Source organism: Pipra filicauda, unplaced genomic scaffold (genome assembly GCF_003945595.2).
Source record: "Pipra filicauda isolate LSUMZ 115617 unplaced genomic scaffold, ASM394559v2 scaffold336_size1087642_pilon, whole genome shotgun sequence".
Taxonomy (NCBI): domain Eukaryota; kingdom Metazoa; phylum Chordata; class Aves; order Passeriformes; family Pipridae; genus Pipra; species Pipra filicauda.
Genome location: NW_024104461.1, coordinates 915,616 through 936,740, shown reverse-complemented (window position 1 = coordinate 936,740; position 21,125 = coordinate 915,616). Strand labels below are relative to the sequence as shown.

Below are 21,125 nucleotides of genomic sequence, written 5' to 3'. Positions count from 1 at the left end.
TCACCCACAGTGTGGAGTTCCAGCCCACATTGTCCTTTCTCCCAGCTGTGCTTTCTCCCAGGTGCTGATGGTCTGGCCAGTGTGAACAAATTGTTATTCCCAAGGCACTGAACACACAGCTCATCAGTCAGGGGCGTTCTGATGGATGAGTCAGGCCTAGGAAAACAAAATCCAGGGAGTGCAGCCAAGCAGGGACTGTCCTGCCCCTTACCCATCCTCAACCAGCATCCCAAGAGCGGGACCGAGTCCTGGATCATTTTTGAACCCACAAATACTTTGGGGAGTTGTGTTTTGAATCCTCTGGGTTTGCTTTAAGCCACAGTTTCCTGGCCACAGTGTGTGGGCCAGTGCTGAGTGCTCTGAGCTCCCTTTTGCCATGAGCTGCACACTGCAGACACTGCTCTGAGAGGACAAACAGCCACCCACAGGAGCAAGGAAGTGATTAAGGGGAAACAAAGTGGATGTGGATGCCAGACTTGAGGGTTCTGAGAGCAGGAATGAACTACTAACAGTCTCAAATCGATCATCTGCTATTTCTTCAGCAAATAAATTGGAGTGGGGGAGAGCCTGGGAGACTTAGAGGCAAAACACTGTGCTGAGAGGAATAAAAAAGAACAGAACAGAAATAAATTTGGGCTGAGAGGGAAGGGAGGAAGTGTATAATGCACACTTCGATGAAGAAGAAGGCAGGGGTTAAAAACATTAATATTTAAGCTACAGCTTAGTAAAAAAAAACCAAGGAAAAAGTGATTAAAATCTACCAATATAAACCCTCCATGCAGATTTGGCAAGCTGGGCTCTCTTGGGGGATTTACATTCCTTCCTTCTGCAGAGGGAAAAACATCACAGCCTGAATTAGCAACTCGGACTGTCCGAGGGGAAATCTCCCCCTCGCAGGGATGGCTCGACTTTGAGGTCTAAATTTGCAACCTAAACATACAAAACTGGGCTGAATTAAGAGCAGACGTGAGTCCTGCTCTGATCCTGGATAAAACCAAGCTGCCAGGGCTGGGTTTCCCCGTGTCCATCCCTCCCTTCGCTGCCGCCGCGTTGCCAGCAGGTGGTACTGTGCCCCCAAGGATCGCTCACGGAGGGGCTTTGCCAGGGAAAAAAAATCCTTTCCAAACACTTGGGAAAGGTATTCGCTATTTTCCCCTGCCCCGTGGGCTCACCCTGCTGCTCTTGGAGCCCTTTTCTTGCCCTGAGCTCCTGAGGTGAGGTGTGAAGGCTGTGGGGACACCTCCCATCACTCCTCAGTAACACGACCACAGAAGTGACTGGTAACTTGGATTTTGCTCCCTCCCCATCACCTGGAGCAGTTCCATCTCAGACAGCTGAGGGAGATGGGATGCAATGGGCTAGCCCTCTGTGGATGGTTCTTCTGGAATAGTTGTCCTCCTACATCTTCACAGCTGGGACACCCCAGTCAGTGATGGGCACTGCCAGGCCCTGGGAAGGTGTTTGCAGGGATAGAATCTCTACCTGTGCTTTGCTGAACAGCCCAGGTTTGGCTGTGGTGGGACCAGGAAAGCACCAGTGACCCAGAGCTTCCACCCACACCACAAATGGACGTGGCACAGGTTGCCCAGAGAAGCTGTGGCTGCCCCTGGATCCCTGGAAGTGTCCAAGGCCAGGTTGGACAGGGCTTGGAGCAACCTGGGCTGGTGGAAGGTGTCCCTGCCCAGGGCAGGGAGTGGGACTGGATGGGCTTCAAGGTCCCTTCCAACCAAACCGTGTGTGATTCCGTGATCCACGTGGCACTCCGCTGGATGGCACTGTGTCCCACACTCCGAGCTCTCCATCCTCTCGTGCTTATCCCCCAGCCCACGGGAAGCACGGCAGGGAGGCAGGTGCCCTGCAGGTCGGCAGCAGGTTCTGCATCACCTGCACTGCGTTTTAGGACAGTTTTCCTGGAAAAAAAAAGGATGTTTTTTGAGAAACGCCAGTAATTGAGAATCAGCCACTGGTTGCAAAAGTGTGAGCAAGACAAAAGGTGCTGCACATGCCAGTTCTGATTCACAAACATTCACCCTTGTGATCACAGAGACAGTGATCCTGCTCCAATACACAGACAACCTGCTGGTTTCCGTGTTCACTTTCCATCAAAAACGTGATAAATCAAAAGGAGCAACAGATAAAGGTGGCACTGATGTAAACAGAGATTGCTCCCCAAAAAAGGTTATTTTTACAGCTGTCACCACTTACCCCACAAACAGGACACCAGGATAACTGGGAGGGTAACTCCATGAGGGGAACATGTGGTTGTGATGACACAGTGACAGAGAAATTTAAGCCAGAGCAGTGGCCAAGGAGGGCCTGAGGAACTCCCACCTGAGGAGCCCACACCTGAGGAACCCCCACCTGAGGAGCCCACACCTGAGGAACCCCCACCTGAGGAGCCCACACCTGAGGAACCACCACCTGAGGAGCCCACACCTGAGGAACCCCCACCTGAGGAGCCCACACCTGAGGAACCCTCACCTGAGGAACCCCCACCTGGGGAGCCCTCAGCCTCTCTGAGGGGTGGGGAACACTGTGGGGTGAGTACAGAGAAGACCACACTGACTGGGGGATGTTCCAGCTGGGTTTTTTTTTTCTTGTTATGGAACAGAAATGGAATTACAGGGATCAAAAGTGAAGCTCTGGTATGTTTTTAGCTCCAGCTTCCCCCAGCAGTAAGACCTCCAAGGGTGGCCCACTTATCAAGCTACATGATGGAAAGATGATGTTCACACAGTCTGAGGGGTGCAAGTTCCTTTATTTTTGTCTACAGACAGCAGGGAAGGCACTGCAGGAGTGACAGAGCCTGGGAATTATCAGCTGCTCTGCAAAGCGGGACCATGGAGCTGACAAATAAAGTCCTGGTTGGGTGGCAGGAGGATGGGATGTGTGTCCAGGGAGCAGCATTGGGAACAGGAGACAGAGCTGCCCAGAACAGGAAAATCTGGCAAAGACAGGCAAAATCCTGCCTGCAAACACTTGTCCGAGTGGGTGTCCATTGATGCAGCTGCTCTTCATTCAAGGATATCAACCTCCCTTCCTTGAAGGCCAGTTCTTCCTGAGCAGGGAGGCTCTCCCTGGGAATGGGACACTGACAGACACCAGGAGCTCCAGGTGAGCAGGCAGGGCCCATGTCTGAACTGGCACTTGGACCCTCCAGCCCCACTCAGGGCCTGGCTCTGCTCTCAGAGGGTGAGAACCAGAGCAGGTTGTGCACCCTGGCCTGGGCTCTCCCTCTATCCGTCTGCCTCACCCCTGTCACAGAATCCAACACCTCAGCACAGGAGTGGGAAAGGGGCTCTGGAGCAAAGTTCTAAAGGTTGGGAGGGTGAGCAGGGCCCAGCCTCGGTCACCACCCCATGTCCCAGCCATTCCTGCTCTTTCAGAGCTCACCACCAAAGATCCAAGAAGACCTGAGTACCCCCAACAACACATGAAAAAAGAGAATTGGTCTCTGATAAGCAGGTGAGCCCACCTGGCCATGGGGTGAGAGCTGCAAGCTGAGCTATGCTCTGCTCCCAGTGCTGTCCTACCCCTGCAGGAGACTCATTTCTCTTGCTGCCACCTCTGCCTTCCCTTTGCCTTTTTATCTAGTGTGTACAGCACCAAAGGGGCCCGAGCAGGACCTTTGGCAGCACATCACACTGTGGACTGGGAGTGCAAGTCCCCAGCTCCAACCCCACCCTGGGGGAGACCCAAGAGCACAATCTGAGCTGTACAACACAACTTTGGGACTTGTGTTATGCATCTGCCACTGGAGGAATCAGAGGAGGCAGCACAGGGCTGGATATATCCCTTTCATTTCAGTTCCTGGCACTTGGTCAGCCAGATCCCTCCCAAAAACCCAGGAGCTGTGGCAGGCAGGAAAACTGTCTCCAGCTCCCCTGGAAGAGGTGTCCAACCCCCCTTCATCGTGGGGGCTGTTTGGGTGCCAGGGTTGGTGTGAGCTGTTTGTCAGCTCTGAACAAGTAACAATTCCATGACTACAGAGGAACTGGGGGTGGTGAGTTGTGGGGGAATAATGGGCTGGAAGAGGCTGGTCCTGCCCTGAGGGGATGGTCTCCAGGGCACAGGGAGCACAACTTGTCCTAGATTTTTTTTCCCCCTTTTTTTTCCCCTGAGATCTGAATGTATAGTTGCAGGAGGGGACAAGGGGGGAAAATGAGCTGAAGACTCGTAACTGCAGAGGCCGTTCCCTGTGAGCAAAGGGCCACATGTCCCCTTTTATCGCCAGCCATAATTCCCTCCTTGGCTCAAAGGCGGCTGTGAAAAGAGCAGGACTGGTTCAAACTTCCTTGGGGTCTCCGTGGCAACCAGCCCTGCAGGAGCCTTTTCTTCCTTTCCCCATTTTCCTCTTTTGTTGTTGTTGTTGTTGTGTCATTAAAACTTCCCGGATTGAATCCCCACCAGGCTGCTCCGCAGGCACCGCTCCAGCCCTCCTGTCTGCCCTGCCTCCAGCCAGCTGCCCTGCCTTTTCTCAGCCCCTGCACCAGCCAAGCTCAGCCCCAGCCCAGCAAAGCCCACTCCAAACTCAGCCCCAGCCCAGCAAAGCCCAGCCCAGCTTCCCATCGGGATGTTTGTCCTGTTCCACTTCATCCCTCCCCAGTACTTTAATTTCCTGCACTCCAGCCCAACATCCTCAGAGTAATCAAGGGAAAATGCTTTCCTGATCCCCTGGGTTGGGCTGTCTCAGAAGGGGTGTGGGGCATTCCAGACCTGGCACCCCTGCCCTGCAGCCCCAGGGCTGAGCAGAGCCTCTCTTGCATCTGTTTGGGCACAGAGAGGGCTCCTGGGGACCTGTGGAGCCTCATGGCCTTGGACAGCCAGTCCTGGCCATGCCAGTGCCAGATCCAGCACAGATCCCACACCCACTCTGAGTGCAGGCAACAACTCAAGATGCAAGAGAGGCTGAGATCTGTCTCATCCATCCCTACCTTGGCAGCACCACTGCCAAGGAGTGCTGTGACCTGGAGCTGGGTAAAGAAGCAGTAAATATGGTTTAGAGCTCCTCCTGTGTTGTGTTGGCTGTGCTGGACTGTTACACTTCCCTGCTGGCAGGGCAGGGCTGGGGTGGGAGTAGCTCTGGGGTGTGGGGAGTGAGGCTCCAATCTCTTCTCACTGGTGACCAGTGACAGGACCCAGGGAACAGTTGGAGCTGTGCCAGGGCAGGATCAGGTTGGATCTCAGGAAAAGGTTCTTCCCCCAGAGGGTGGTTGGCACTGACCAGGCTCCCCAGGGCAGTGGGCACGGCCCCAAGGCTGCCAGAGCTCCAGGAGGGTTTGGCCAATGCTCTGAGGGACAGGGTGGGATTGTTGGGGTGTCTGTGCAGGGCCAGGGGTTGGACTGGATGGTCCTTGGGGGTCCTTTCCAGCTCAGGGTGCTCTGTGACTGTGATTCTAGGCAGGGGCATTACCTGTGGGCTCAGTAGCCTGCACAAGGGCTCAGCAAGGAGAAGGTCTCCCATCCTCAGCCTGCTCCAGTTCACTCCCCTGACCACACAGCCCAGGAGACACGACACTGATGTAAATTCAGCAGCTCCTTTTCCTCCAGCAGCACAGGCCCTCACCAACATCAGAGGGCCCCAGGATTTCCAGCTACAACATCGTGGAAAGTCATAGCCTGCAGCAAAAAATAGCTGGGCTCATTTTTTACCCACCTCCAGGATAGTGCTAGACTGGAGTCCTGGGGAAGGAGAGAAGGAAGGGGAGGACTGACTCTGCTCCCTTTGCTCCCCATCCCTCCCCCATCCCTGGGATGCATTCCTCCAGATGTCAAGGTAGACAGAGCTGCCTTCAAACAATCCAAGACCTGGGGCGTAGTTTCTTCTCATGCTCAGCTCATGCAATTACTCAGATTTACAGCAGCTCTGAGAGGCAGCTCAGCCTCTCCCATAGACTGAGGCTGCCCTCAAAACTGCCCTTCACTTCTAGTTCCAGAGACAACATTCACCGACTTTCCAGCACTTTGTGTAATGGGCCTGTTCCCAAAAGATTTCTGGGACCCACCATCCAGGCTTTATATTCCCATGGCACATCCTCATCCACCCTGAGCCACCTCTGCTCCCTCACATTCACCCACGTGCAGACCTTGGGCACACGGGGTGGCAGCTGCACATCCTCAGCCTTCCTGCTCCCCCCTCTCCTGGATCCTCACCTACTGCTTCCAAATGGGGTCAAAAATCACATCATTGTGCAAGACAGTCTTCTGGGACCTTGTCCACAGGTATTATCCTGCCCAAAGGTGCTGAGGTGAAGACTGAACAGAACCCTAAGTGTCATCTGGAGATATTTTTCCCGCTAAAAGCTGCAGGCTGATGGGACAAGTGTCCTACTGTACCTTAACTTGAGGAGAGAGCAGGGGTGACTTGGAGTGGGGATGATGTGGGTATAAGAACAGAAGGGGAACAGAGAAGACTTTAAAGCTGCCTCCCAAGTGCTGCCCCTGTGTCAGCCCCTTGCTGCAGCAGTGTCCCCACACGGTGCAACGTGGGCCAGCACTATTTGAGGCAAAGCTCTGCCAGTCAAACATAATAATGGCCTTGTATTTACTGGACTTTGCCCTGGGTTTCACTGCTCCAAGTTGCCATAGTCACTAAAACCCATGAGTTAGGGCTTCATTAGGTGATTCCTTTTCAGTGGCAAGATAGAGGAAAGATGTGAAAATCTAACAGAGTTTGAAGTGCTGAAGGAATTTAAGTAGATGACAGTGAAAGAAAGATGTTTTTCCTCACAGTCTGTAAGAGCTCCAGGTCGGTGGCACCGAGATGAAGTTCCTTAGAGGATTTCTGGCTCACTGGCAATGGTGGGGGAGCCAGGACTCAGCATTTCCACTTCACTGTTTCCTGTGATCCCCTGGCCACAGAGCAGGATAGATGTGAATAAAACAACTAAACCACAGGCATCACCATTTATCCTTCTTGTATCCTTCAAACACAAAAACTGGGATTCCAGTTCTGCTCATATGTTCATCTGCTCAGTATTTATGAAGCCTGTGATTCATGACTGTCCCTTGGTGTTCTGGCTCAGGGCTGCCCAGAGGGTGAGACAGCTCCCTCCTGAAGGAGCTGACAGGATACACACAGAAACAGGGATTTCCACAGGTTTACAAGTCAGAAATTCAGGGGCAGATAAGGAACCTGAGACAGCAAAACTGCATGAGGAGTCATTGGCAAAGTTGAGAACAAAACCCTTATTTCTTGAGTTTGGATCTGAAAACAGGTACTACAGCAGGTTACTCTGCCAGTGTTTTAAAATGAGAGGCTCTGAGATTCCCTGGAACTGGCATTAAAGCTCTGCTGGAGCAAAGATGGGGATGAGGCTCCCAACAGGGACACGGGGTGGGCGCAGCCAGTCCAGGCAACGTTGGGGGCAGAGAAAAAGCATCCTCAGAGTTGCTCCATCAAAATGGGTGGCCCTTCCAAATGTAACCCCAGAATACCAAGGCCTGAAATTTTGAAAGGTCCCCTGAATTCTGCAGGATGGTGGGTAAAGGCAGGAGGACAAGTCACAGTACCCCGAGCACTGATGAGACAAGGAGCAGAGGATAAACACAGAGAAACACTTTGGGGAGCAGAAATTATTATAGAGAACTTGCAGCATCAAGTAATTAGTGCAAAAATGACAGGAATCATCGAAAGTGTGGTCAGTAAGTGTAAAATATGTTTGCAAAACAATCCCCAGTCCTACAAAAGATCTCCTTTGGGGGATACAAGAAGAGGGAACTGTCCTGGACATTACTGGCAAATAGGTTTTCCTGAGTTACCTCAACAAGGGAGTTTTAGTTGGCACGTTTTCTGGATGGCATGAAGCTTTTCCCTGCCACCCCAACAAAGCAAGGGAAGTTACCAAGGTGCTGTTAGAAGAAATAATACCCCAATTCCATTGGAAAAGTCAGATCACTGGTGGTAAAGCACATGGAGAAGGTCCATGGAAATACACAGCAATGTTTCTGTCCAAAGCCCAAAGTGAGGAATATCCACCAGGCCCTTCTTTAAACTGCTCTGCTCAGGTGTTAACACAGGATGGCTCTTTCCAGGTAATGACCACCTGGGTGAACCCAGGGAACATCAGCTAAGGTGTGAAGAACCAGAAACAGCAGAGGAGAACTGCCTGTTAGATCCAGGGGGGACACAAAGGACCTGGGAAAGAGATTTGGCCAAGAAAGCTGAGGAACAGGTAAGTTTAGAGGGAAATGTTGATGTTAACAGCAAACAGAGCCCTCAGAAACACACAAGATTTTGGTAGTTTAAGATGGAAGGAATTCAAACATCTCATTTATGCTTTGAGGAAGGATTTCTTCAGCTCTTTACATACTTTTATATAATTATTTACTTTAGAATTGATGGCTACAGCCATCAAAGCACTAATGTCCTGTTTTACCTCCACTTTAGATAGTAAGACCAAAATTTAGGTCTTCAACAAACCCAGCTGATTCTAGTACTTGAAACCCCTGAAAAGACCATGTCCAAGAGATCCACCTTCTCAGTTCCTGTTTCTGGCCATGCTCAGAAGTGCCCAGGTGTAAAGTTCAACCTCTAGCACCCAACTAAACCACCCTGCACCATCAGGTCATCCCAGACCATCCATCTCTTGCCCTTGGCAGTGAGGTTTGAGTTGTCCTCCCCACATCACACTGACCATGGAGTGACTCCCCCAGGAGAGGTCTGAGCTCCTGGTGTCCCACACTCATCAGTGGCTCAGTGCACTGCAATCCATGCTGAGAACAAATCCAGGAAGGTCCATGGTCCCATCACCCTCCCCAGGCACTTGGTTTCTTCCTGATGGGAGATTCCGACGGAGAAAGGAAGAAAAGCTAAAAGAAGTAGAAGTTGCAAAAGTTAGAGCCCAGGGGGAAGAAGAGGCACATTTCCAGTGTGGTTACAATGCTCCTTTGCTGGAGTGTTGTTGGAATAAACCAAAGGATCCCTTTGGGTTCCTCAGCACCTCCAGCGACCACGTTTGCAGGACCACAATGTCCCACAATACAGAGGGACCTTTATACTGACATTGTAAAGGCAACAGGACTTTTCTCGAGCAGCCAAACCTCTGACTTCCTCAATTTCTTTCATTTCTGGGCATACTGAAGCTGGTCTATAAGAGTCAATACTGCCAAACTAGACAGAGCGATGTGATTGAAGAGACCCTCAGTTAATAAACCTGTCAGTCAGCAGCACAAGGAGGGGTCTATGAGTGAAATTTTGAAATTGTACTCTTTGGGGTAACTGTCATTTGCTCTTAGAAATTACATTTAAAATTAATGTTTGCTGTGGAACTTATAAATATTTGTTCAGGCTGGCATGAAATACCCCCAGGATAATTTTAGCATGTCCGCATCAGATTTTCATTTTGCAGCAGAGAAGACTCAAAGTGAGTCTGTTCCTTTCACAAACAATGTTGTCTTCATCCCTGTGAGACAGGTCCTGCTCCCTGGGGAGCCAGGCCTGCCATTCCAAGGCTTTGGGGATCAGGGCTGGTGCAACCAAAGACACAACTGAACCCTGACATTGTTTTTCCACTCATTTTTCTGCTCATTTCAGTGGGAGAAACTTGGAACCAAGAGTCACTGGTCAGGGACAGTAAGGACCTTCTACTCACAGCATTTCCAAGCCAAAGCAACTGCAGACATGCTTGAAACACAGTGTCTTCACCAAAGGTGGGAGAACATGAATTGCTGGTGATGGTGGGACAAACACGTTCAGAGCAGACAAAGAGAGCAATGGGAGGGAGACGTTCCGAGGAGTTCCGGCAACTCGAGAAACTTCATCAGAGCCAAAGGCCATGGAGACCTTTCCTGCCACTTCAGCTGCTTGGGATCAAACCTCTACCAACACACTTCATCTTTCAGGACCTGTGTGTGGCCACGTCAGTGATGCTGGGCAGGTACAGGGGGTGGGTGGGAGCTTTCACATCTCTGCTGCTGTTGGAACCCAGCCCTTCCCAGGGCAGCACTGAGACCTCTGCCCATCTCACAACAACACATAAAGTCTCTGGGTTTGGTCTCGGGTTGTTTTCCCACTTGATTTCCTGCAGAGGAGCCATTATGGAGCTTGGTTTGGGCTTGGCTTACAAATTCTGCACTGGAGAGATGGATAAAGAGCACTTTGTATTCCCCAGAGTGTGATGGACAGGAATGTCTCAGCCACCAGAGAATCAAAGAATTATTAAGGTTGGAAAAGACCTTTAAGATCATCGAGTCCAACCATTAATCCACTACTGCCAGCTCCACCAAGACCTCCAACCAACCATTCAATTCAGATTTCAAAAGTTTTCCCCATATGGATTCCTGCAGTGTCTGAGTTTTTTTGTCCCCTTCCGTGGGCTCTCAGTCACCTGCAGTGTCACCTGAGACAACTCACTTCAGTCTCTCTTTGTTGCCTCTCTGAGAGTTTGACATTTCAATGTCAGAAATTCTGTCACAGTACTATTAATCCTTATTCTGTTTGTGAAGCTTCAAAACACCCATCAGCAGAGGTACAAACCTGGGGAGCACTTTCAGTTCTGCTTTTCTGGACAGGCTTAGAGGTGTTTTGTGGCATTTCACACACTCCACGGCATTCTTTAACCAGTGAGTGAAAAATGACCATTCCCTGGGACTGGAATGAGACAGACAAGGGCACAGAACCACCTTCATCCATCCTGCTAAACTTCCTTAACCTCCAGAAGAGGTGGGTCACACCTTGAGGGTCTATTTGGAATAGTTCTTGTTCTGCACCAACCTCAAACTGTGACTAAAATTTCTGCAGGGCTGTGTAGTTTGGCCAGGTCAGGCCCATTCCAGGGTCCATCTCCATGGTTAAAAACACAGGCAACAGTTCAAGAGTTCAAGATCTGGGAATATTTCCAGGCAGTGTTTAATTTAGTGAAACAGATTAAATCCATGTCTTCAAATGCTCATTTGACAATCGTTGCTTCCTTAGACCCAGATGATTTTGTTCAATAAAACATCTGGGTGTCAGTAAAAGATTTGCCAGGACAGACACCCAACACATCCTTTGGGATTTGAAATCCCATAAGAGAACAAGCCATATTTAACGTCTAGGATGGGTCATAAACAGCTGGAAAACCCACTGCATGAAACCTGGAGAATCTTGTTCTCCCAGTCCAGGAACTGGGGAAGAGGGAAGGTGTGATCAGCTGCTCTTGGGTGTGTGATGGCCAAGAAAACAATTATCACTTACGAGAGCAGCTCTGCATTAACTGAGTGTCCAAACACACAAAAGTCAATAAAAACTGGGAATCAAGGAAGACAGAAGCAAGAGGCAGGTGCATCATAGGATCATGGAATGGTTTGGGTTGGAAGGGACCTTAAAGCCCATCCAGTCCCACCCCCTGCCATGGGCAGGGACACCTTCCACCAGCCCAGGCTGCTCCAAACTCCGTCCAACCTGGCCTTGGACACTTCCCAGGATCCAGGGGCAGCCACAGCTTCTCCGGGCAACCTGTGTCTCTGTGTTATTAAACACCAGGACATCTGTTGTGCCCGGAGCCTCAATATAAGGAGAAGGTCGACAGCTTTCAAACCCATGAGATGACTGAGCTGTCTGAGAGCACCTTGAACCTCTGTTACAGGCATGGTTCTGAAATAAGTTGATTTATTGTCTGCTCCTAAAGCACCTGAAGTCCAGGTGGTGACACCATCAGCCCCAGGGCAGCAACAGAGCTGTGGGTGCTGAGCATGTTTTAGGAGCAAAGGCAACTGTTTTGGTTTCTCCCCTTTCTTTGTCCCATTCTGTCGAGTCATCCCCTGCTCTGACACAACAGCCCCTGTAAAAGCAGGCTCTCTATCCAATAGCAAGGATTTTTAAGGAAAAGCTTTGTTGGCTCCATTTGCAAACCATAAAACTGATTATGATTTTTTTAATACTTCCACGTGTGGGGGTTTGATAATATTTTCATCCTTCTGCATCCAGAGATGCCCTTCACAAGAAATCCATTCATGGGACACACTCCCACCTCCCTGCTCCCCTCTCACCATGACATGGCATTTTTTCCCAGTAGAAACCCAGTCTGACAGTGCTTCCCCCCTCCACCCATCCCACCCACCCGCTGAAAATCTGGGCACTGCGGGTTTCATTTCAACTTTAGAACCAGTTGTGCCCACACCAAGGCATCCAGAGGGTTGTTGTGCCCCGGGTGCCTCCGTTAGCAGGGGTTGGTGCTCCCCTCTCTCCATCTGGAGAACAAGTCGTGTGTCTCACCCCCAGCTCAATGAGGTCGGTCACAGCCACCCCTCAACCCTTCACCACGGCCACCCCTCACCCTTACCTTGCAGAGTCCTGGTGAGCAGGGGCTGAGCATCCCGGGCTCTGAGCAAAATTGGGGGGAAAAAAAAATTTGAAAAAAATTAAAATACAAAATAACCCCCCAAATGTGAGTGCCCCAGTAAAGCCTGGTGCACAGAGGGTTTGTGTGGCAGCCAGGGCTCGGAACAAAGTTGTGGGGTGGAGGGGGAGGAGGTGATTGACAGCCCTGGGCTGAGACTCATCCCTCACCTTGGGCCCTGATTGGCCGCCTGCTGACATCCCCGAGCCCTGCACTTTTTAATAGACGCTTTTGGATGATCTACGGGGGAAAGGCTTGGAGAGGTGTGTTTCTGACAAGCCAGAAAGTCACCCCGCACCACCAGGGACTTGGACTTGGCTTAACTCTTCTTTTGATCCTTTTTTTTTTTTTTCCTGCAAGGAGGGGGATCCTTCATTCTGGCACTTCATGTTTTGCTGAAAACTTCGCCGAGATTTTCCCCCTGCACCAGCCTGGACTGATGGATTACCACCTGCTTGGACTAATTCTGTCTTTTCTCTTCAATGGCACAAAGGTCTTAGCCGGGTACCCAATTTGGTGGTAAGATTTCTTCCTCCCCCCGCCGCCCTTCCCTCTTGCTATGATTGATTAATGAATTAATTAATTATTAGCCATGGGGGCTGTGTGGACGCAGGTTCCCTTTCACCCCTTGCCCTGCTGAGCCGGTTGATTCTGAGCATAATTTCACCTGCAATTAATGAAATGAATGAAAAGTTTGGGGGTTATTTTGAAAGGGTTTCCCTTTGCACAAATGGAGCCTTCCCCACCACTCTTAATTTCTCCATTTTCGGCACTGGAGTGAAAGGCTTTTGGTTGAGATGGGGAAGGATGAGGTTTTATTTCCCTGAGCAATGGGAATTTCATCTCTCTCATGACTCTGTCACAGGGATTTTCCTCCTTTCTATTAAACTGCGATTGAGCCTTTAAAAAAAAATTAATTCTATTTTCTTTTTGGCTGCTGCATTTTTTGGACTTCTTTCTCTTCTTTTGTTGTATTCTGTCATGTGAATTTAGTCTAGCAAATAAGCCCAGAACACAAATGGCACCTGAGAAAATATTCCTTAGTAAAATTCCTCAAAGATGGATTTTGTTCATTTTAATTATGGAAATGGCACTAATTTCCTTGCACCAACGGCAATAATAATTTTTAAAAGAATTGGTTATATCTTAGAATGGGGCTGATAAGTAACCTGAGTTACTTATTTTAAAAATAAATAGAACACCATAGAAATAAATGCATGAACAAAATGCAATTGGAAGCACTTTAGAACAAAAAATATCGAATCAAACGTTTCAGGTCGTCTAAACCCAGCAGACAGCGAGTTGCATAACAGAACATTTCGGTTCATTTTTCCCTTTATGTTGGATTTCTCCTTGGAATATCTCTCACGGAGTTTCTGTCTGTAGGTAGGGGCTGTGAGCCTGAGGATCCATAGGGCAAAGAGGGAGATGGTGGAATTTGGTGCTACTGAGATTCTTGGGTTATTTTCGCCTTTCCAGAAAAGTCTCTCTTTTTATGACAGAATTCGATCCCTTCAGTGCCAACATGGAGATGGCAAGAAGTAGGTGGGAATGAACTTGGGAATGGGCTGCCATGGCTGGGGATATTTAGGAATCAGAAGGGAAAAAGGTGCATTTTTTTATAGTAATCCATTTATTACTGTGGGCTTGGGAATGAAAATGTGCCGTTCCAGTGGAGAAGGACTGAGAACACAATGAGAAGTCCCCGCTCAGGAAGCGTTTAAAGGCTCCGCAGGTTCATGAAATGGCTAAATCACAGCAGGTTTTCCTGAAGAATTAAATGATTTCCTTGCCCTGAGCGTGGCTGCCGAACTTCAGGACCTCAGCCTGGGGCAGGGGAGGCTCCTGGATCACAGAGAGCAGCACTTTGATTCCTCACATCCCTCACATCCCTTGTCTCCTTCCTCCGGGGACCCGCGTGTCGGCACCGCGGAGGTGGAACAGGTCAGGACGGCAGGGCTGGATCTGAGGGCAGGAGCTGCACAGGGCACTGAGACCTTGCTGTGCCATCAGCTCTCCCAGGGTGTCACCAGCTCCTCGCCTGCCCCAGGCTTTGATACAAATCGGGATTTAAAGCCCGAATCAAGGAGGGTTTTGATTCTCCAAGCAAAACCTTCTTGAAGAAAAGGGTTGGGTTTAACCTGTGAAGCAAAAATGTCCCTGTGAGCCAATGTCTGTCCCTGTTTTCAGGGGAAAAGGCTGCAGACAGGTGTCTGCCCCAAGCCCTCACCTCCTCCAAACCCCCGGGAGTTCACCCCAAACGAACAATACAGAGATGTCAGACACAGGCACCAGGGGCACGGCAGCAGCCACGGAAGGCAGGGCAGTGAACGTGCTCTCCTCGGAATTTCAGGCAACAGATCCGGGCTTTGCGTATTTTTTAGAGATTCGGGCAACATCAAAGGTCCAGAGAGTCTCTGCTGTGCCGGAGGGATGTGGTGAGGTGCCCCATGTAGGGCTGAGGTTGAAAATGCTGGGGGGTTTTAGAGGTTTTGTGGAGGCTGAGGGAGCAGGAGGCAGAAATATCTGGGCCAGGGCTCCCTGGCTGCAGAGACAAAGCTTCCCACAGTTTTCACAGGGATGAAATGTCTCCTTCAGTCCCACTGAAGGCTCTCGATGCCTGCTCTGGGCAGCTGAGGGCTATGCAGTGACCTCTACATGCTGTGGTATACACTCTTAAAAAATATCCTCTTCCAGTTGTCTTCCTGAACCTCTGATCTTTAGGCAGCACAGAGCAGACTTTGGGGGATGAGCCTCAACTGCAGGGTTCAACATGCCCCAGAGTAGGGGGAGGGAAGCACAGATGGGGCACAGCATCAGCCCAGTCCCCTGTGCTGGGCTTCTGCATCCCACCAGGCCAGGCAGAACTGGGCATCCATCCCCTGGGCTTCCTCACCCTCAGCTAAACCCAGCCCAACTAAATATGACACCTCCAGGAGGACTGTTCACCTGGCAGGACCCCAGGGATGCTGACAGACAGTGCTCAGTCCTGCTGGGACAACCTTGCTGGGGGTTTTCCTGCTGCATGGGGAATATTTTCACAGCAAAATCAAAACAGATAATTTCTGCTGTGGGACATAAGCAGGAAAACTGTTTATTCCTGTGGGGATGAAGAAGTGTCTGGATGTGCCCCAGGAAAAGAGGGGCAGTAAGACCAGGGTCTCAGCACTTTGGAAATGGGTTTGGGGGTGGCTGGAACAATCCAGCTGCTCCAGACAATGGCCAGCAAGGATGGCCTCGGTGACAGTGTGGTGGAGGGGGAAAGGCAAAGGGATGAACCTGCTGGGGGTTTGTGGAGTTGTAATTTTATTGAGGGGCTGGGGAAGCATGTGACCATCTGGTCACATTGTCCGGAGGGAGGAAAACCCAACTGCAGCCCTGCAGCTCCTCACCATCACATCAGAGGTGGGTTCTACCTTGGCCTCTGTGGTGAAGCTCTTTGAGCAGAGCAGAGGGGTCACCCCACCAGCTCTGGGCACAGGGCACAGTGTGGAGAGATGACACGCAAAGGGAAGGGGTTTGTGGTGCAAATCCAGAGCTCAGTGTCCAAGCTCACTGGTGGCAGCAGGACAGTGAGGCTGCAGAGACAACAGGGGGGTTTCAGACAGCCTGGTTGTTGGCAATCCCCTGACATCTCCCTGTCCCACTCCAACCAGCACTGAGTGAGGTCCAGGGGTGGCACAGACTGGATATAACCTTCAGTGAGCGGGGGAGGTATTTTGACACAGGTCCAACCCTTCTTCACATGCTCCCATCCTATTAGAGCAGAGCAAAGGAACAAATGGGGTACAGATGGGAAAAGGTCAGTGAAACGCTGCTTGTGGGAGTGCTGACAGGAGGGGCTGAGGCCAACAAAGCTCCCTCAGATGCATATCCAACTCTTGGGCTGTCTGGGTTACTGCTGCTGAAAGAGAGGCGGAGAAGGAAGAGATGGGGAGATGTGGAGAGGCCGTGGAGACCAGGACTGCTGCTCATCCTGACCCTCAGCAGTGGAGGCAAAGGGGGTAGCAGGGCCATGGCTGGCACCCCATACCCACAGGCAGCAGTCATGGGTCATGCCAAGAGCCTCTGTAGGGACCAACAGGAGGGATGTGGTGACACCAATCACACCTGCAGTCATTTGTTTAATCCCAAAGCCCCTGATGACACAAGGGAAGGCAGGACATGTCTGAGTCACTGGGGCTGGGGGGTGTGAAGGTGTGAAAGACAGGTCAATGCAGGGTATGGGCAGACTGATGGGTGGGCCCAGAGCTTTGCTGGGGGAATTTAGCTGGAAATGCAGCCCATGGGCAGAGCTGTGTCAGTGCAGGCCAACAGAGACATTGTGGCCCAGGAAACAACCCGAAATTGCTCCCAGGTTGTTGATGCACGTTCAGGGGCTGAGGAGGACAATCAGAGAGACAGCTCCACCCATGCATTGAGAAGGAACACCAAATGCTCTCCTCTTCCATGGACATCATTCCCTAAAAAGTCTTGAAAACCCCTGCTGTGTCCCCAGCCTGGAGAGAGGAGAAAGGTTTGGAGTCACCGCTGTAAACAGGGAGCAGAAGATTGAGCCCCACTCCTGTCATCATTCCTCAGGACTTGGCATTCCTGGGTCACTGCCCATAGCTGTGGCAGGGTGCATCTCCCCATCCAGCACTCCCCTGTCTCTCAGCAGGTGACTCGGCAACTGCAAGAATGGCTTTGTCCTTCCTAAGTTGTTGCATTTTATTTCTGTCCCTCAGGAATGTTTTGGGGGGGAACTGGAGGCTCTGGCAGCTGCCTGAGGATCTCAGTGGCCTTGGGCCCTGAGAAAGAGGCAGAGAGAAACTTAAAAGACATGTTCCCACTAGTCCCAGAGCAGCTTCCTCATAAGGAAAAACCCATATGTGAGAACCATCAGTAGCTGCAGTCTGAGTTGACTGTACCTGGTGTCCTTCAGCTGTCCCCTTGCTTCGAAAGGGTTTTGGGGGTTTAAAGGTTTCCTTCAGCATTTTCCACAGCCAGGCCTGGCCAGTGGGAATGCATGTCACTACCTGCATAGGAGGGTTAGGCCGTGCCATGAAAGCAAGAGGTTCTCAAGCTGGAGTTCAGATTCACTCCCTGTCCTGAGCAGCAGATTCACCTGCCCTGCCCACTGCCAGGGGAGAGATTCCAAGGGTGCACAGCCTCGGGAACCCCAGCACACCCCAGGCCTTCCCAGGGCCAGGTGGCATCTCTTGTTGGCTTTCTCTCTCCCCTGCATAGAATCCCTGAATGATCTGGGTTGGAAGGGACTTGAAGATGATCCCATTCCACCCCTGCCACGGCACAGGGCAGCGCAGGGGAGCCCTGAGTTCAGCAACAGCTTCAAAATGCCACTGGAGCTCCAGAGCAATCAGAAATTTCACATTCCCTTGAATGTCAGAGAATTGTTCCCTCCAAATCTAACCACTCCTGTCTTCTGGAGTGTCCCAGCTCCAGGGCCAACTCTGTCCTGTGGGGCCAGCACAAGCCTGGAGCCACATGAGCACAGGGAGAGGGGCTCTGACTCACACAAAGACTTGCAAGTGTTTCTGCCTTTCAGCCAGAAATCTCTGGTACCAATCTCGTAACTAAATTTGGAAGTAAATTTAAGTGGTCACAAGGAGCTTTAAGAGGCAGTTTAATTGCAAACTGGTTGTTTCTCATTTGACTTCATCTCAAGGAGCATTTGACAAAGTGAAGTACCTGCTGAAGGGGCCCATGGAAGAGCACTGGGAGTTGAGGTGGTACTTCTGGCCCCCTGATACCCTCACAGCTGGCTGGGGCTGTTGGAGGCCACACACCAGAGCATTCCCATGCCAGCTGTCCCACCTGCTGCCTCTCTCCCCCAGCACTCACCTTGGTGTGGTCAGGCAGGAATTCCAGCCCAGCCAGGCAGGGAGTGGGATGGTGGTGACCAGCAGGAACTCACAGCTGGGCTCATCTCAGACAGAGGGAACTCTGGGCTGCACTGGGAGCAGAAGCGTGGGCAGCAGCTGGAGGGGAGTTGGCACCCTCTTTGTGGCATCTGGGGCACTGGCAGTGCTGTGTTGGGATGTGTCCCCCTGCCAGCTCATGTAGAGAATGGCAGTGGGTGCTTCCAAGGATCTGGGCCATGTGGCTCACCAGGAAAGCTGGTGGGACCTGGGCTCATGCAGTGTGGCCAGGAGGAGGCTGAGGGTGTTCAGCAGCAGCCTGGGGCTTCTTGCAGGGCTCTTACAGGCAGGACAAAGCTGACCTTTTCTCTCCAGTGCCAAACAGTCCAACAAAGGGCATGTTTGGGATGTTAAAGGCTCGTTCCTGAGGGGACCCTCCCTGCTGCAGGGTGGTGAGGCTCTGATCCAGGAGGAGCTGTCCTGGGGCATTTACAGCATTTAGCTGCATGAAGCCTTGGCCACCCGGGGCTGATGCTGGGGGGTGTCCTGCTCTGAGCAGTGACTGCCACCCCAGCCAGGCCATGGCAGCTCATGGCTCGTCCTTCTCATGCCTCTGTCCTGGTCCAGTGTCTCTCCTGCTCCTGCAGCTCGGTCACTGCTCTGCTGGGTGTGGGAGCCAGGGGCAGGTGCCTCCAGCCCTTCCTGCAGGCAGGGAACAGACCTGGGCAGCCTGAGCACCGGGGGACATGACTCTTAAATCACTAAATCACTTCTGACTTTTAAGTTACGCTTTCATCCTTTGCTGACACTCTGAGGACATTTGATTTCCACTGCTGTCCTGGGGGACAGATGAACACTCTCCCCAGGGCTGGGAAGCAGGAGGGAGAGGGTTTTCTGCCACCTGACCTGGGTGAAAGGGTCTCGGTGATGCTCATCAGGCCCTTCCACTGCCAGGTCAAACACTGCCTGGCTGGATTTTGCATGGAAAGGCAGGAAAATGTCTGGGCAGCCTGTTTTAAAGAGCTAAAAACCAAACACTAAACACAAAATAATAAAGACTAAAGAACTGTGCTGCGTATTGAGGACATGCAGATGTGATGCACAGCATTTTAAGTTATCTCTGTCATGTACTAGCTGAAAAATATCTCCATGTGACATGTGCTGAAATCTCAGTGCCCAAGGCTCACCAGCAGCTCTCCCAGTCCTCCTCAAACCCCCCTCATGTGCTGCCCAGGCACTGGAGCTGTTGGTGCCTCTGCCCCAGACCCTCAGTGTGAGCAGTGCAGGGCCCCCCTGGCACACACAGAACCCCCCTCAGCTGGGTCAGGGGGTGTTCTGAGCTCTGGCTCACTGCTGACACTCTGTGCCATTGTCCCTCTGACTGTCGTGCCTTGTGTTGAGCCCAAGTTGTGTCTGTGCCAATCTGGCTCCACTTGAGCCCATTCTCAGACTTTTGCCAGGCCTGAGTGAAACATCCTTGGCATGTCTAGTAGGAACCTTGGCAGCTGCTGGTGGCCCTCTTCCCACTGACCAGCGTTTGGCTGTTTAAAATGTGACAGCACATCAAATATGGAACACTTTTGAGCATTCAAATAGAAAGAACTCTGGATTCAGAGTCCAGCCGTTCACCAACATGGACATATCCACAGTCCTTGATGGAAGTCAAGGCCCTTCCTCTCTCAAGAAATCCTTCTGGTAACTACTATCATTTTTACAACATTATAAAGTTTTTAGAAGATGGATTCGTGGATTTTTTTGTGTCCATGTGATGATGATCATGTCTCAGGAGACAGAGTGGAACCTGGACATAAAAATCCAGTGGTCTGGTGTTCCTTCTTTGTTCAAGCACAGTCCTGTCCCCAGTTTCCCAAAGGCAATGGCTCTAAACGGAGCTTATGGTGGAAATTGGGTTCACCTGGCACAGCTCTAAGCAGTTATGAGCTGCATCTCAAAATACTGACCCACAGCAAAGGAACTAGGATGGAATGTCTGTCCCAGGAGGGGAGGATCCTGCTGTGTGAAAATCCCCAAGGATTTTCTGCTGCAGCCTCTCTGTAAAGCAGAGCTCCAGAAAGTCCCTCAGGTCAGATCTCAGAAGGGATCGAATCTCCTGGTCCTTCTCCTCCCCTGGGAGATGGAGCAGCCAATGACTCCAGACCAGACACCTGTTTTTCACTGGCTGTTGTTTTGATGAGACAAATTTGGTGTTCATCTGCTCCTGCTCCACAGCCTTGTTCTTCTTCAGTTCCCAACTCAGTGGATCTATCAGAGATTTTCCTAGAGGACCTGAAATGGGAAGGGCTTGTCAGGCACTTGGCTGTAAAATTTACAAATCCCATATACAGACAGTCACAGCTCATGTTCCCTAAATCACCTTAAGCTGAATTTTAGTCTCAGATATAATCTCATTTTTGCTGACCTGATCTGAGGTTCATTTTGCATCTACAAATGGAAGTGGTTCCAAGGTTTGCAGGTAATATTGCAGTGGTGCTGGATGTAATGAAAGGTTTTGATATCAGGATGTGTTACATGAGGTTGTTTGGTTGAAGTTTTCAGGGTAAAGGCCGTGTCTGGACGGGGCACAGGTTGACAAACACTGTGCTGTGACTAACACTCGGTGCCCTTTTAGCACTACCTGGGCACTGGGATTTGTAGCTTTTCCTGTGCTAGTACCTGGAAAGAAAGCTCAGAACTACATTTATCCTGAGACTTCCTCAGCTCTCCCACCCCAGGAGCCCTCTCTTTCTTGTCATTTGACTGGGAGCATAGCCAAGACTCCTTAAAAATTCCAAACTAACCCCAAACCAGGAGGTGTTTGTAAAGCACAGGGTAAGACAGTGGTGATTTACAAATCCACATCATCTCCCCTGTCTGACACGTGTCCCCTGACAGCCAGAGGATTCCTGTCCCAAGATCACACCCCCAGCACCCCCAGCAGGCACAC

General features: G+C 51.0%; 2 protein-coding genes across 2 annotated transcripts in view; one reads left to right on the top strand and one right to left on the bottom strand.

Moving 5' to 3' along the window:
• The window catches only part of WNT9B (Wnt family member 9B), a 30,765-nt gene extending 29,354 nt beyond the window's left edge, over positions 1-1,411 (bottom strand). The window contains exon 1 of the mRNA XM_027711943.2: positions 1,311-1,411. The gene's annotated coding sequence lies outside the window, so the exon portion shown is untranslated. The remainder of the gene's footprint in view (positions 1-1,310) is intronic.
• Positions 1,412-12,731: 11,320 nt separating this feature from the next.
• The window catches only part of WNT3 (Wnt family member 3), a 42,772-nt gene continuing 34,378 nt past the window's right edge, over positions 12,732-21,125 (top strand). Inside the window, exon 1 of the mRNA XM_027711914.2 lies at positions 12,732-12,839. Within this exon, the coding sequence (XP_027567715.1) occupies positions 12,760-12,839 (80 nt within the window). The 5' untranslated portion in view covers positions 12,732-12,759. The remainder of the gene's footprint in view (positions 12,840-21,125) is intronic.